At 35.3% G+C, this 12,723-nt stretch overlaps 1 protein-coding gene across 1 annotated transcript in view; it reads left to right on the forward strand.

Moving 5' to 3' along the window:
• The window catches only part of LOC135691631 (VPS35 endosomal protein-sorting factor-like), a 36,838-nt gene that overhangs the window by 19,650 nt on the left and 4,465 nt on the right, over positions 1-12,723 (forward strand). The window contains exons 22-35 of the mRNA XM_065209557.2: positions 36-116; positions 1,014-1,076; positions 1,546-1,631; positions 2,152-2,232; positions 3,036-3,099; positions 3,548-3,646; positions 4,867-4,944; positions 5,049-5,163; positions 5,672-5,728; positions 6,506-6,588; positions 7,724-7,861; positions 8,649-8,676; positions 9,252-9,367; positions 10,585-10,628. Of these exons, the coding sequence (XP_065065629.2) occupies positions 36-116; positions 1,014-1,076; positions 1,546-1,631; positions 2,152-2,232; positions 3,036-3,099; positions 3,548-3,646; positions 4,867-4,944; positions 5,049-5,163; positions 5,672-5,728; positions 6,506-6,588; positions 7,724-7,861; positions 8,649-8,676; positions 9,252-9,367; positions 10,585-10,628 (1,133 nt within the window). The remainder of the gene's footprint in view (positions 1-35; positions 117-1,013; positions 1,077-1,545; positions 1,632-2,151; positions 2,233-3,035; positions 3,100-3,547; positions 3,647-4,866; positions 4,945-5,048; positions 5,164-5,671; positions 5,729-6,505; positions 6,589-7,723; positions 7,862-8,648; positions 8,677-9,251; positions 9,368-10,584; positions 10,629-12,723) is intronic.

A 12,723-nucleotide genomic window follows, 5' to 3' on the forward strand; every position in this document is an offset into this window, starting at 1 on the left:
AATTCTTAACATTTCCAAAATTTTACGATTTTTAGGCTCGTGAATTGAATACGCTTCTTGGAGACATTATTAAACATATGACACCTGATAGAGCTTTCGAAGACCATTATCCGCAAGTATGTATCTTGCTTCTACAGCCCCTGTAAAGAGCTACGCGCTTCGTAGCCAAACAATTTGATTCTAAGATCTTTACGTAAAAGGAAATCGACGCTGAATCTTCTCTCCCTCAAAGGAATGGTAGTTGTAGAGTGAAATATCATGCTCTTGGAAGAAAATCAATTGAAGAAGATGGGAGCCTCTGAAAATTCTGTATTCAAAAAATTGTACGAAGGGAGAGACAGGATGATATTGGCAATTTGCAAAAATCTAGTGCAGTGTGCCGTAGTTCTTAGTGACGTTGTAGCAACGGAAGTCCTCTTTCTTTACCTTTGGAGTCTACGTATATTTTTATATAGCTTTACAAACACTATAGTTTTGGCTATTTTCAATGCATATAAAAGTTTTTAAAAGCTTAAGTTTTCTGTTAGTTTATTCGTTATGGCGACGTAACACATTTAGAGAAGCTAGGGAATTTAAAAGGAGGGCAGAAACAAAATAGGAAACAGGAAGAACTAATGTTTGCATTTTATGCCGTCTCATTCTTGTTAGAACCTTGGCATCCATGTAAGCATCTTGTTTTTTGTGAATTTTTAATGAAATAGCACCAAAGCAAAATGACGTGCAGTGTCAGTGCTAGTGATGTTTAATTATTCTTTCAGCTATAGCTACTGTAAGATTATCCGGTAGATAACAACGAAAGAACACCCCAACTCGAACTTCAATACTTCATTTTGTATTCTCATGCCTAGAACATAACATAACGAAAAACGGGCGCATGCCCAACATAACATAAATACGAGGCTAATAACGTCACAGCTATACACTATCCTACATGTTACACACAACTTTGTTTCATGTGTTCTTATTTATCATTTAGCAGACGTCCGTTACTGATTGTATGGTTTCTGTTTCAGCTGATCTCGATTGTCTCCAAAGTCGTCAGCAATATGAAAGACTTCAATGCATTGTTCCAGATGGTATGCTTTTATGCTTCCGCGCGCCTCTTTCACTCTTTCCGCGCGGGTATTTCACTCTCTCCGCATGGATCTTTCACTTTCTCTGCACGACTCTTTCACTCTTTCCGTGCGGCATTTTCTCTCTTTTTGCGCAGCTCTTCCCCTTCCACTGGCTGTTGAAATAGTTTAAACTTTATTTTAAAATTTCCTCTTTTATAATACCATCAATAAGTCCTCTTCACATTTGGTAGCAATGTTGCAAAAGAAACCTGCCTTATATTTGTGCATTTGTGTCATCAATACATTTTTTAATGTATAAAGCTTGTAATTCTTAATCAGGGAGTTTTGCCTTGAAGTCATATTTGGACTTTATTAGAAGGAAGATCCATCCTAAATGATTTTATCAGTCTGCTTATCAAGTAGTGACCTGCTTATCGTGTATATTCAGCACTATTTTTCCAGTTTTCGACCTTTTCCACTTCGATTCTAGGAAAAGTTTTTACCTTTCTTGGACATGTTTCAAAAGGAGTCGATGAAAGTCGATGCTTGCAAAACAATTATGGAAGCTTTCATACGGTTTGTTAACTGTTCTTACATGATTGCCTTCCAAAACACTTTTCTTCGAACCGATACATATCTTTATTTGCTGACAAAAAATTTATATTATTTTTGAATTTCGAGATCCGTATCTGACTGCTGTTTTTCTATCTTTCCAACCGTATTCTTTCTGTGATCCCTGTTACAGCTTTTGAGTTAGTTTCTCAGATTTAGATTTCTTGGAAAGACCCTTGGCACAGTTTAAAGGCAAAATTGCTATAAGAAGATTTCAGTCTTTCATTTTCATTTTCAATTTGAGAGGATTTAGCATACCACTGTGTCAAAAGGCCCTGCATTATGTCAATGTCATATGGCATGTGTCGATATTTCAAAAGGGACACATCAAAAGGCCATTTTGTGCTAGAATAATCTCTCTAGTAGTTCTCTAGAGATCATGGGCAGCCCCTCGATAACCTGAAAATTTTTGTGGCAAAGCGACTATGTTTTAAAAGGGAAATTTATCGTCATCACCGTTACGTTTGTGTCTCGTTTCTTTTAGCTTTCAAAAAGAAGATACTACTGACCCTGTTATAATCAATGCACTGACTCAAATATGCAAAACGATGCATGATTCTGTAAAGTACGTATCAATTTACATTTGGACTCTCTGTGTATGTATTGTATAAAATGTATCTTTTGAATATTAAAATTAAAAAACGACATGACAGGGATAGTGACATTACCAGTCCATATTTACCTTGATTACAATATAAGATGTTTGGTTACAATCGAAGAAGAATCAAGAAAGACCTGTTCGTTTGTTTGTCATTTCCACATTGGGCTTTCAGATGTTTACTCCCCATTTAAGGAAAAAAAATATCATACTTAGATATTGCAGTTTGCAATTTGACATCTAATGCTCACTTAAACTTACTTTTAAATCAAAACTGAAAACGCATTTTCTAGAAAATTTATAACACTGATCATCAATTAATCTCTTTTTGTTCACAAAATTTCTAACCATTGTGCATTTGATTTGACCAAGTATTAACTTGGAAAGAGCTCTATATTTTAGAACTATAGATCCGGTAGGGGGCTCTCTTCTCGTTAGTCTACCTACTTAGAGAGTTCCTCCTTAAGAAATTTCACACTTACAATTCAATATGTTTAATCTATTTTCTATCTAATTGCTCTCTTTTTTATTCTTTAATTGTATTAATTGTATTGTAATTTATTGCATTGTATTGTATGTGTGGAATTTTAAATAATGAAACTGAACTGAACTGAACTAATGCTCGTGCCTTCCTTGGCGCTTTAGAACAGCTCAAACGCTAAAGATTTTCCAAAAGCCTTGGAACGTCTTGCTCTTCATAGTTATAAGATATAAGAAGGAAATATATTTTGATTCTGTCAGATGTTTAATCATTCATAATTCAATTTCAGCTCTTTATCACTGGAAGATAATCGAAGGTTTATTGGAAATTTAATTTCCCGTTTTGTGCAAACGGTATGCCTAAATTGCTTTTGTTTGTTTGCTTTAAGTTTTAGTAATTTTTGTGCCCTACGGAATATTGTACCATTTTGGTATCATCAACTCTCGTAGTGAAATAATTGTGAAGTAAAAGGAAGTAAACTGGAGAATGTTGGCTTTAAGTAGCTTATTTTCAGCAGCAATCGCAAAAATAGTGGTTAATGAAGGAACAAATAATGAATATTTATACGTTTTTGCTCACCTAAAATTTGAATAGAAATTTCAGGGAGATGTGGTATTTGTATAATCAGATGAGCGTGTACATCTCTGGCCATACGTCATCAAGCGCTAGGCTTTTGTGCACATAAAGCACTGATATCGTCCAATTTCAAAGCTGTTTATTTCAATGTTTATCTTTATAATAATCTGGTTGTAATAATCTTTGATATTTTTCAATCGGTAACCGCCGACTATTATGTTCTAGGTCGATTACGGAAGAGATTTTGAGCAGCAATTGAACTTTTATGTTTTAGCAAGAGACAGTTTTACTAATTTAGACAATGTGCTGACAGTCCTAGTTCAGGTGAGTTTCTTGATGAATTCACCATGTTATTCTTAATTCCAATTAAAACCCAGATCAATTCCAGTTTTCAATTCTAAGTCTAAAGCCCTTTCTTCTTTTGAGTTTAAAGTTTCACGTTAGAATATGTTTTTGTTGATTACAAGATAGAGTTTGTTTTGATCTTTTTGAATGCGCAAATCGAGTTAGCTTATAAAGTATTTTATTAAATAAGTTAAATTGCAGCTTTTCTTCGTAGGTTATTTTTTCATCCTTTTAATTTAAAATCTTTTTATCAACGAGACTTTATTTGGATTCGGTTATTTAGCTAATACACTTAAAATGCCGCAAAGGGATAATGATGCATGTTTTGTCTAGTGAAATTTCAAAGTAAGTAATCCTTTTTGCATCCGTTATCAAGCGTTGTTGCAAGTAGTTCTTTTGCAAGTAGTTTTTACGAAAGGTTTTTGACTATTCGTTAAAACGTATTCTCTGTTTGAGAAAGCACTTCATTTTGTCAATTCCCCTGTCTCTATCTATATGTGATTCAATTTAAGAGATCAATGCGTGTAGTTTTTGGGGTGAGTGGGGGGGGGAGGGTGTTGAGTCGGATGGTGGTGGATTACGAAAGTAAAATAGGTTTCGAAATGGGTATGGGTCAGCATTAAAGCCAAGAAAAATCAACTTCGATTGAAAACAATGGACGTGAAAAACTTCAAAATGAATAATAACGCATCGATGAATGTGGAGAATCCTTGGCAACTTCAAGGGTTTAATGCTGTTGTCCTGGTTTAGCTGTAGAGGGGTAGCTGTGAGCCTGATAACTGAAGATTACTCGGGCAGTTATTAACATTATTTTCTTTATAGGGGTTTATTTTCAACTTATACCTAATACAAAAAGAGGAAAATCATATTTGTTTAAGCACTCCTGAAAGCCTTTGTTTAAGCATTTGCTTAGGCACTGCTGAAGGCTAGTAGTTTGCATCCTGACGAACTGAGTACACGGTTGATGCTCTTAGGGTGCAGATTGCATCAGAGATGAAATTGCCAACCCCCCCCCCCCTCCAACCTCATACGAAGTGTAATCACTTGATAAACAGTTTCCCAGTTTCAAACGTTAAGACTGAATCCAAAACGTTCCTTGCCTTTTCCACTTTCTTCGTCGAATGCTAGAAAAACTTAATCACAGTATTGTGGGTATTGTGGTGCATTCGCAAGCCTGAACTTCCTATATATTATTGCAGAGAGTGAACTCCTTGGCGATGAGAACACGTGATATTGTTAAGGGAAATCATACAAGAAAAACGGCTGCATTCGTTCGGGTGAGAATTTTTATGAATTAAATTATTAAACAGTAGATACAGTCTTTCTATTATACTTCTTACTGCACTAGTACCTTTTACAGTTTCTATATTTATCATTTTAGGCCTGCATGGCGTACTGCTTTATTACCATCCCTTCGATGATCGACATATTTCAAAGGCTAAAGCTTTATCTTCTCTCTGGACAAGTTGCATTAGCTAATCAAGCTATTGGACAAGGTATCTAGCATTGCATTATATTGCAGTTATTTGCCTGTACAGCTTGCTAGGCTGATTTGCTTGCCCGAATTTGGCCTCCCGAAGCTTCTGCATATTTTATGCATCTGAGTATACATCAAGCTAATACTACAAATATATTTAGAAAATCATGAAACAAAATTGTTTTCTATATAAGACTCAAAAGAGCTGGATATCGAAATTTACTAATCATACCAATAATCATGCCATTAACTATATGCTGGCAAACAGAAAGAAAGTGCTTTAGAAGTTGATACAATGATACAGTTTGTTTGGGTTCTTAAATATGTTAATTTTACTTGTAAAACCTGTATGTCTCGTTTCCATGATTCTTGTATGATCTAATATAATCATAGGCTGCAACGAATATAATATTAAGACAATTTTGTTTGTTTTTGGGTATGCATAGCTTAGGATCCCATTCATTTGGATGACGTTATTGTAATCATATTGTAGCAAAAAGTCCTTTATAAATCAAAATTAATTTTAGCTGATGCGTTTTTGAGGACTGCAGTTAATCTTATAGCTGAAGTGCCTGCAACAATTGGTAAGTGCAAATCATGATATCATTCGATCAGGGCTTGATTGATTCCTTTCTATGTTGAAAATCAGCAAGGATGTTTATTATTTTGAATGTGCCATGTTGTGAAAGGGCCAATGATGTGTTTGGTATGATGCAGAGTCGATTTTTAGTAGTATTAATCAAAAAGCGAACCGCTCGCTCGATCTGCAGAACAGGACGGTTCTAGATGGATTTACCAGGAAGGTGCGATGGGTTTGACACCTCTTCAATACTTTTTGGTGTCCTTCGGTGAATTTTGCTTCGATTTAGTAAGAAACACTTTTTGGAAGCCAGTAGAAACAAAACGAAGCAAAAGCATGTGGCACCAAGGTCCAATCATAACAACCCCCCCCCCCCCCCCAGTGTGACACTCTGTCTGTTCAGTATCGAACACTCTATCAACAGACCGGCAAAAAAATATTTGCTACCTGGCAACCTCAGTCATTCAAATCTTATTGTCTTGAATGGTCTTATTGCATTAAGGGGGGGGGGGAGGGGGGGAGGGGGGGTTGGCACAAAAAATTGGAGTCGACTCTTGACTAAATAATTTGAGTGAATTTCAAATATTTTTCGACAATTATTTTCATAACGAAATGTCTTAATTATCTTTTTTGAAGATATGGGTAGTCAAACTTTAAAACAAGGTTCTCAAAAAAATGACCAAATGTATTTCCATTTTTTTATATAAAAGCCTTTTGTGTCGAATATTTATACCAAATAGACCAAGATACAGCTCTAACACAACATTTCTTCATTTTTTAGAAATCGACCTGAAGGCTAGGACATCCGAACCATACCTTAAAGAGTTCATATACAACCTGTTATCCACTTTGCTTGTTGTTCCGGTAAGTAAAATGCCTGTTGAAGACAGGTTACTTGACTGTGCGAGGTTTTTCTTTGACCAAGGCTTTTTATTTGTATAATTTCATATATTGAAACTTTTAATAAAAAATGCTTATGTTTCTTGTTTTTTTAAATTTGTCAATTTTCATTTTATTCATTCCAATCGAACATACGTGAATTTTCCGCGTTCCCAACTATCAGCAAAACGTTTCTTGTACCTAAAAAGTGCCTACACTCCACAAAAAGGACCAATGGTTCTACGTTCTACGTTTACTATTGCATCAAAAGCAGTTCAATGTGTGCATATTTGTTCCATATTCAATTTCAATAGTAAGCTCTAAAGTCGAGACATTTATCGTTTCCTCCTGGCTAATTCCTCATAGAAAAAACCACAGGCAATTGACAAATCTTCAACAATGAAGGATAATACATGTTTCAAAATCATCGAGGAAACGTACTCAAGGGATGTACTCGTACTCAAGGAAACGTGCATAATTTTTCGCTAAGAAATTTCCGAAAATACTTGCTTGGGTGAAAAGTCGATTGGAAAAAAATTTGCGCTGTTCATATCATTACAGTCTCTAGTCCGAGCTCAAAACTATGTTGCCAATAGGCCATTTTTTAAACAATGTGTATCCAGAGATCTTCTCCAACAGAGGTATCTAATTCTTGTATCTGACCATAAGGGCAAAAAACATAAGTTCGAAGGGTTTTTGCCATGTCACTAGAAAGTTGAAGAGCTTTGTTCCTGATCGAGAGGTGGTTCACTCGTTCCAAACAGCGTAAAAAATTCTGAAAGACATGAAAATTTTTTTGAGATTTTTAGGAGATTTTTTGAAAACAAAAGGATCTTTGTAAAAGGTGTACGAGATCTTTTTTGAAATGTCCTACGGTAATGGCCCTCTTATTTCTATCTCGTCATTTTAAAAGTAGTAAGGTTATTTTTGCTATATTTTTAAGGTTTAGGTTGTAGAAGACGTGCAAGATTTTCTTGGATCGAAATGTCCCTTGGTACTGGCCCCCTTTATTTTTTTTGAAACCGGTTAGGCGAGTGTTGCTCTAATTGTTAGATTTAGTTGTAGTTGCCACAGCATCCAATGAATTTATTTTTTTCATTTTTGTCGTTTGTTTTTGCAGGATCACCCAGAGCATGGAACCCTGTACCTTTTTCGAGGACTTCTAAATGTTGTCCAAGATTACGCTTGGGAAGAAAGCTCGGATGCGAGGGCGAGGGTCTATCTAAACGCTATTGTAACACTGTCAGCATCATGCCAGGTTGGTATTGGTTTCTGCTTGCGCTTTTTGTATTTTATCCGCAAGTTTGATCAAACATTCGGATGAAGTCTACCATCGATCTGAAATCAAAACAAACCCTTTACTGGACGGGGTTTTGTTGTTCCCACCCCAAGCGGCAATTACCCAGTAGGGTATTTTAGGTGCACTAAATATAATATAGATTCAAAATGACAGAAAACGTACATAATGAAAGGGCTCATTTTTTCTCTATAATTTCGAAAGCTTAGGACCTGCCCATCTTTCATTTTATGTTGTCCTCTATTAGCTATCCAGATGTTGCAAATTTATTTCTCAGGGCAGTAAGCTATTTGTGCCGTTTATGCTCAACCGTTTTGAATTCTCGGTAAAACTACTATACCCTGATGCTTAATGCTATGAAATTTCTTTTCATGTTTACTGCTCATCCGATCTATTTGTAAACCATGAAAATTGTGAACTTGGGCAACACAAAATCACAAACAGCACTGAAATACTGTTGTTTGAATATCAGCCCTCTGTACTAAGCAGTTGTTTACAAAATATTACAAAAATTCTTGCATGATAAGGATTCATGTTTTGAAAAAATATTCATATGTTAATGGTAGACATTCATTTTTCATCACTGATTCTTCAACCTGATTTCTTAATTACTGACATTTTAATTTTCTGTTGATTGAGATAAGCCTTAGATACCGCAAAATCTGAAAAAGCAAGGTTAAGCAACAATATCTTTGACGGTATTTGCTTTGAGTTCCAGTAAAAAGCAATGTTTTTGCTTGCTTTTTAGGATTCCTATTTATATCAAATCGACAAAGGTAAGCAGTGTTGATATCTTTCATGTTGTGATTGAAGTAATAGAAGCCAAAGGAAGAGAGCTGACTGAAAGAGCTATACCTGGAGGTAGTGAGGATTTCTATATTTAGGGTGCTCAGTCAGATTTGGTACGCTATTTCTAAGGGTGAACCCTGGAAGTCAAACAGTGGCGGACACAAATTGGGGGGGGGGGGGCAAGCCTTTTGTTTTGATAAGACGACGTCGCATTTTCCCCATTGTCTTAGAACAAAATACCATTGTCTTCCAAAATGCGACTACCCCCTAGCCCCCCTCCAAGTGTCCGTCACTGGAGTCAAGTAGGCTGTTCAAAAGAACAATTCGAATTTATAGCATTTGTTACACGAAGAATCCATGTATGGTGCTTACTTCGGAACTTGTGGGTACTTCAGTGGGATGTATTGGACTGAAAATTTTTCTGATAATGTACGGATCTAATGCAGTTCTGATCCTATATGTTACCAAAAAGATAAAACCAAGTCAAGGCATTTAAAGACACATATTCACAGAAAATAATAGTCCTTTCCTGTCTTATGCCATGGCTCTCTTTTTGTTTTAGTCGATTCCAACGACAAGCTGTATGGTGCAGACAAGAAGTTTATAGCGGAGGTGGTAAAAATAGTGGATACTTTATTGAAACAAGTTCTCGAAGACATTATAAGTTTTGGTGAAAAGGTAATGTTACATTATGTTTCATGTGTATATTATTATGATTGCGTATTTGGAGTAAACTTGTTGTGTAAAGCGGCTGATGTAGTATGGTTATCATTGTTTGTTCAGTGGTGTTCAAGCGTTATAATTGTGCATTTGTTCTGTTATGTAGTTGTGTTGTGTGTGAATGTTCCCAGGGGCGTTAAATGTGCGTTGCAGTGATTTGTTCTTTGTTTTGTTGGTTATGATAATCTATTATTTGTAAAGAAAGATTTTTAAAAAGAGGAGTTGGGAGATAATGGATTGTAGTAAACATGGTAAAACGAGAGTGGAAAATTGTGTTCTAGACAGAGTATTTATTCTTTTGAGTCGTCGTTTCATATGTTGTAAATGAGGTCTCCATAAATTTATGTGGCAGAGAACCTGTTTGTTACAGGTAAAGCTCAGTACAACTCTTCAACTTATGTACTAATTTTGACTAACGCTAAAGATATTTTCCTTTAAGATTATAAGGCCTAGATTCGTTTGATGCGACGATTCACGATCTTATTATTAAATAATTGTAAGTTTTTTTGGCCGGAAAAAGCTTGCTAGAAAAACATCAACCTCCAAAACCGTTCACGGTGTATTGCCTGTATGTTCTTGCCTATTAAAACCCTGTTGCTAGCCAAACGTCCTTCTGCTGAATCCTATGAAAACAAATTTACGACTCACACACTTTAGCTGATTGTTAAGGCTTGAAGTTGAACAGTGTTATTGATTAATGAGTTTGGTCCATTATAACTAAAGGAACTGTGAGTCGAGAGCAAAGGTTTCTAGTAAGTGTTTGACGGCAGAAATTATTGGAAACCATTCAACAATATTTTAATCGAATATAATCTATTGGGAATCATCCAAGCCATTAGAAACTATTGAGAACCATTCGAAAATGTTTGAAACCACTAAAAGCCATGAAAACCACTGCAGCAATGTTGGTTTTCTGGAGAAAACCCAGGTAACAGCAGTTTAGATGAGTAGAAATAAGCGTATCGAAATTGACTGTAAGGGGTAGGGAGCGTATTTTTTCAAAAAGACAACCATTTGTCAGCCAATCCAATAACTTTTGGCCAGGATTGTAGCTCCTACCAGGCGTCCTAGCTTCCTGTTCTGCTTGGCAGGGCTGCTCAAGATCTATGCTACTATTTACATCTAAGTCATTGGAACTTTTGTTCCTAAAATATTTATTGTAAATTGTTTTGTAGAATCCAAAAGTACAAGGCCAGCTGTTAATAGCATTGATCAATAGGTTTGTTGTTTTTTGAATTCCCTTCTTGTTGATTATCGTCTGATTTTTCTTGTCATCTTCATTTTATTGCAAATAGAATGTTAGAAAAGAGAGACATTTTCTCTCGCAGCTCTTTCTCAATTATGCATATCTTGAGTATCTTTATGATGGCCTATATCTCGATTCGCTTCAAAAAAATTATTTGGATTATCTGTATGATTTTTTGCAATTTAAAACTTGACTTGGCGATTTGACTTCATAGCAGTTTAGTAATGAGGATGTGATTAAGGAACAGAGTTATTTCAACAATCGAGGGTTTTTCGCTTTCTGGAGATTTGTTCTACAAGGCTTTGACTGCAGGGAAGAATTTTGGAGCAGTGTTTACTTGTTCATATATGTCCGTTTTGCAGAGGTGTCCGTTGTGACGATGTGTCCTTTATGCAGAGGTGTTCGTTACGAGGGAGCATCTGTTAGTTGAAATATCTTTGTATTGTAACTGGCTGCACCACTTATGTTTGGGTCTCCAATCTAGCAAAATTACTGAGTGCATGTCGATCTTAACTTTTTTAAGCCACAATACATCTATACATTTTGCGCAGTTATCTAAGATTTTATAGATTCAGTCTGCCTCAAAACCGGAATTGCAATCAATGGTTGCATTGTAGTTCGCATATTTCTTGAAACGGACACCGATAGCAATCGTAAATCCTTGAATCTTTCAGCTAATAACTTGTTTACAAATACAAATCACCAGGATTCACGTACCAATAGGAATGTTTCACGAAAGTTAAGTCTAAGGTTTCCCTGGTCATTTTTTCAGTATTATCTTTGGATGGATCGTCTCCACAACTCGTGCTTCCTTTAATCTGATCAAGTTTTAGAGATGATTTTAGTACTTATTTTAGTATGATATTCATTGAACTGATTTATAGCTCATCAATATTAACTTTCTACAGCTTTGTCAGTTCGGTATCTTCTTATAGAAATTTGAAGTGAAAGTAGTAATTTTTTAATCAATTTACTCCAAATTAAGCTTATATAATAGTACATAAAAAGCGTAAGACAACATATTAAGTATTTGAAAAAAGCTAACATTCATAGAATACTACTAAAAGCTTTTTCGTCTGAAAATTGTTTTTTTCAAAGCCATTTTCAAGTTCTGTACCAGAAAAAAATTGATTATATTAAGTATTGTAGCTTTCAATTATTAATTAAAATTGATAGTAGAATATGATAATAGGCAGCAGAATTCAAGCAGTTACTTTATCATTTCTTTTATTCGCGGATTTGAGCAATTTGTATCTTCACATTTGGCAAAAATGGATAACAGAATTGGAACCTTCATGTTGAAATCATTCTGTGCCAAAAATTTCAAATTGTTTGGGCCGTCAGGCTGCAAATTACCCCATTTTCAAAATTTAGCTTTTCCTATACATTTCAATGGAATTCGTTGCTGTAGTGAAATTTTTTCACTGCAGCAGCAATTTCCGGTCAAATCTAAAGAAATATCTAAATATTCGAAACAAAGTAAAATGCGACCGAACGGTCCAAACAACATGAATTTTTCAGTATAAACTAATTTAATGATGAAGATTTCAATTCTGAAGTCCATTTTCGAAAAAGGTCCGTAGATAGCGAGATACAAAATTGATGACGTCAACTTGAATCCATCAATTCCAGCTTGAGCCAGTGCATATTTTTGCAGGGATTGAAACCATAGTGATCAAGCCATTATTAAGCTTGTTTGTTTTTGCTGTACAAATACGTTTTCAGAGATAGTTTTACGGTTTTAATTATCTACTTTAAATATGATGCAATACTGCTACGATGTAGGCATCTCATGCTCGTGGCAATATCTAATTGCAAGGAAATGCCATATCCTGAAGGAGATAAACCTTTAATTAAGTGGCATTAGGAAATAGTCGTGTCAGCGATTAAATCAGCGATTTTCTTAAGACAATTACATCTATCGTGGCAATTCCTTTTGGAATGAAGCAGCATCTTTTCTAGTTAATTAATGTTTGAGTGCTTCACACTTCAATTTTTTTCAAATTCAACAAGAATTAGCTGATGTTTCATTCAAGTTGTGATGCAAAAGTGATTATATAATGATGAA

This window comes from Rhopilema esculentum, chromosome 13, assembly GCF_057945365.1.
Source record: "Rhopilema esculentum isolate cy_ngs chromosome 13, ASM5794536v1, whole genome shotgun sequence".
NCBI classification, from domain to species: domain Eukaryota; kingdom Metazoa; phylum Cnidaria; class Scyphozoa; order Rhizostomeae; family Rhizostomatidae; genus Rhopilema; species Rhopilema esculentum.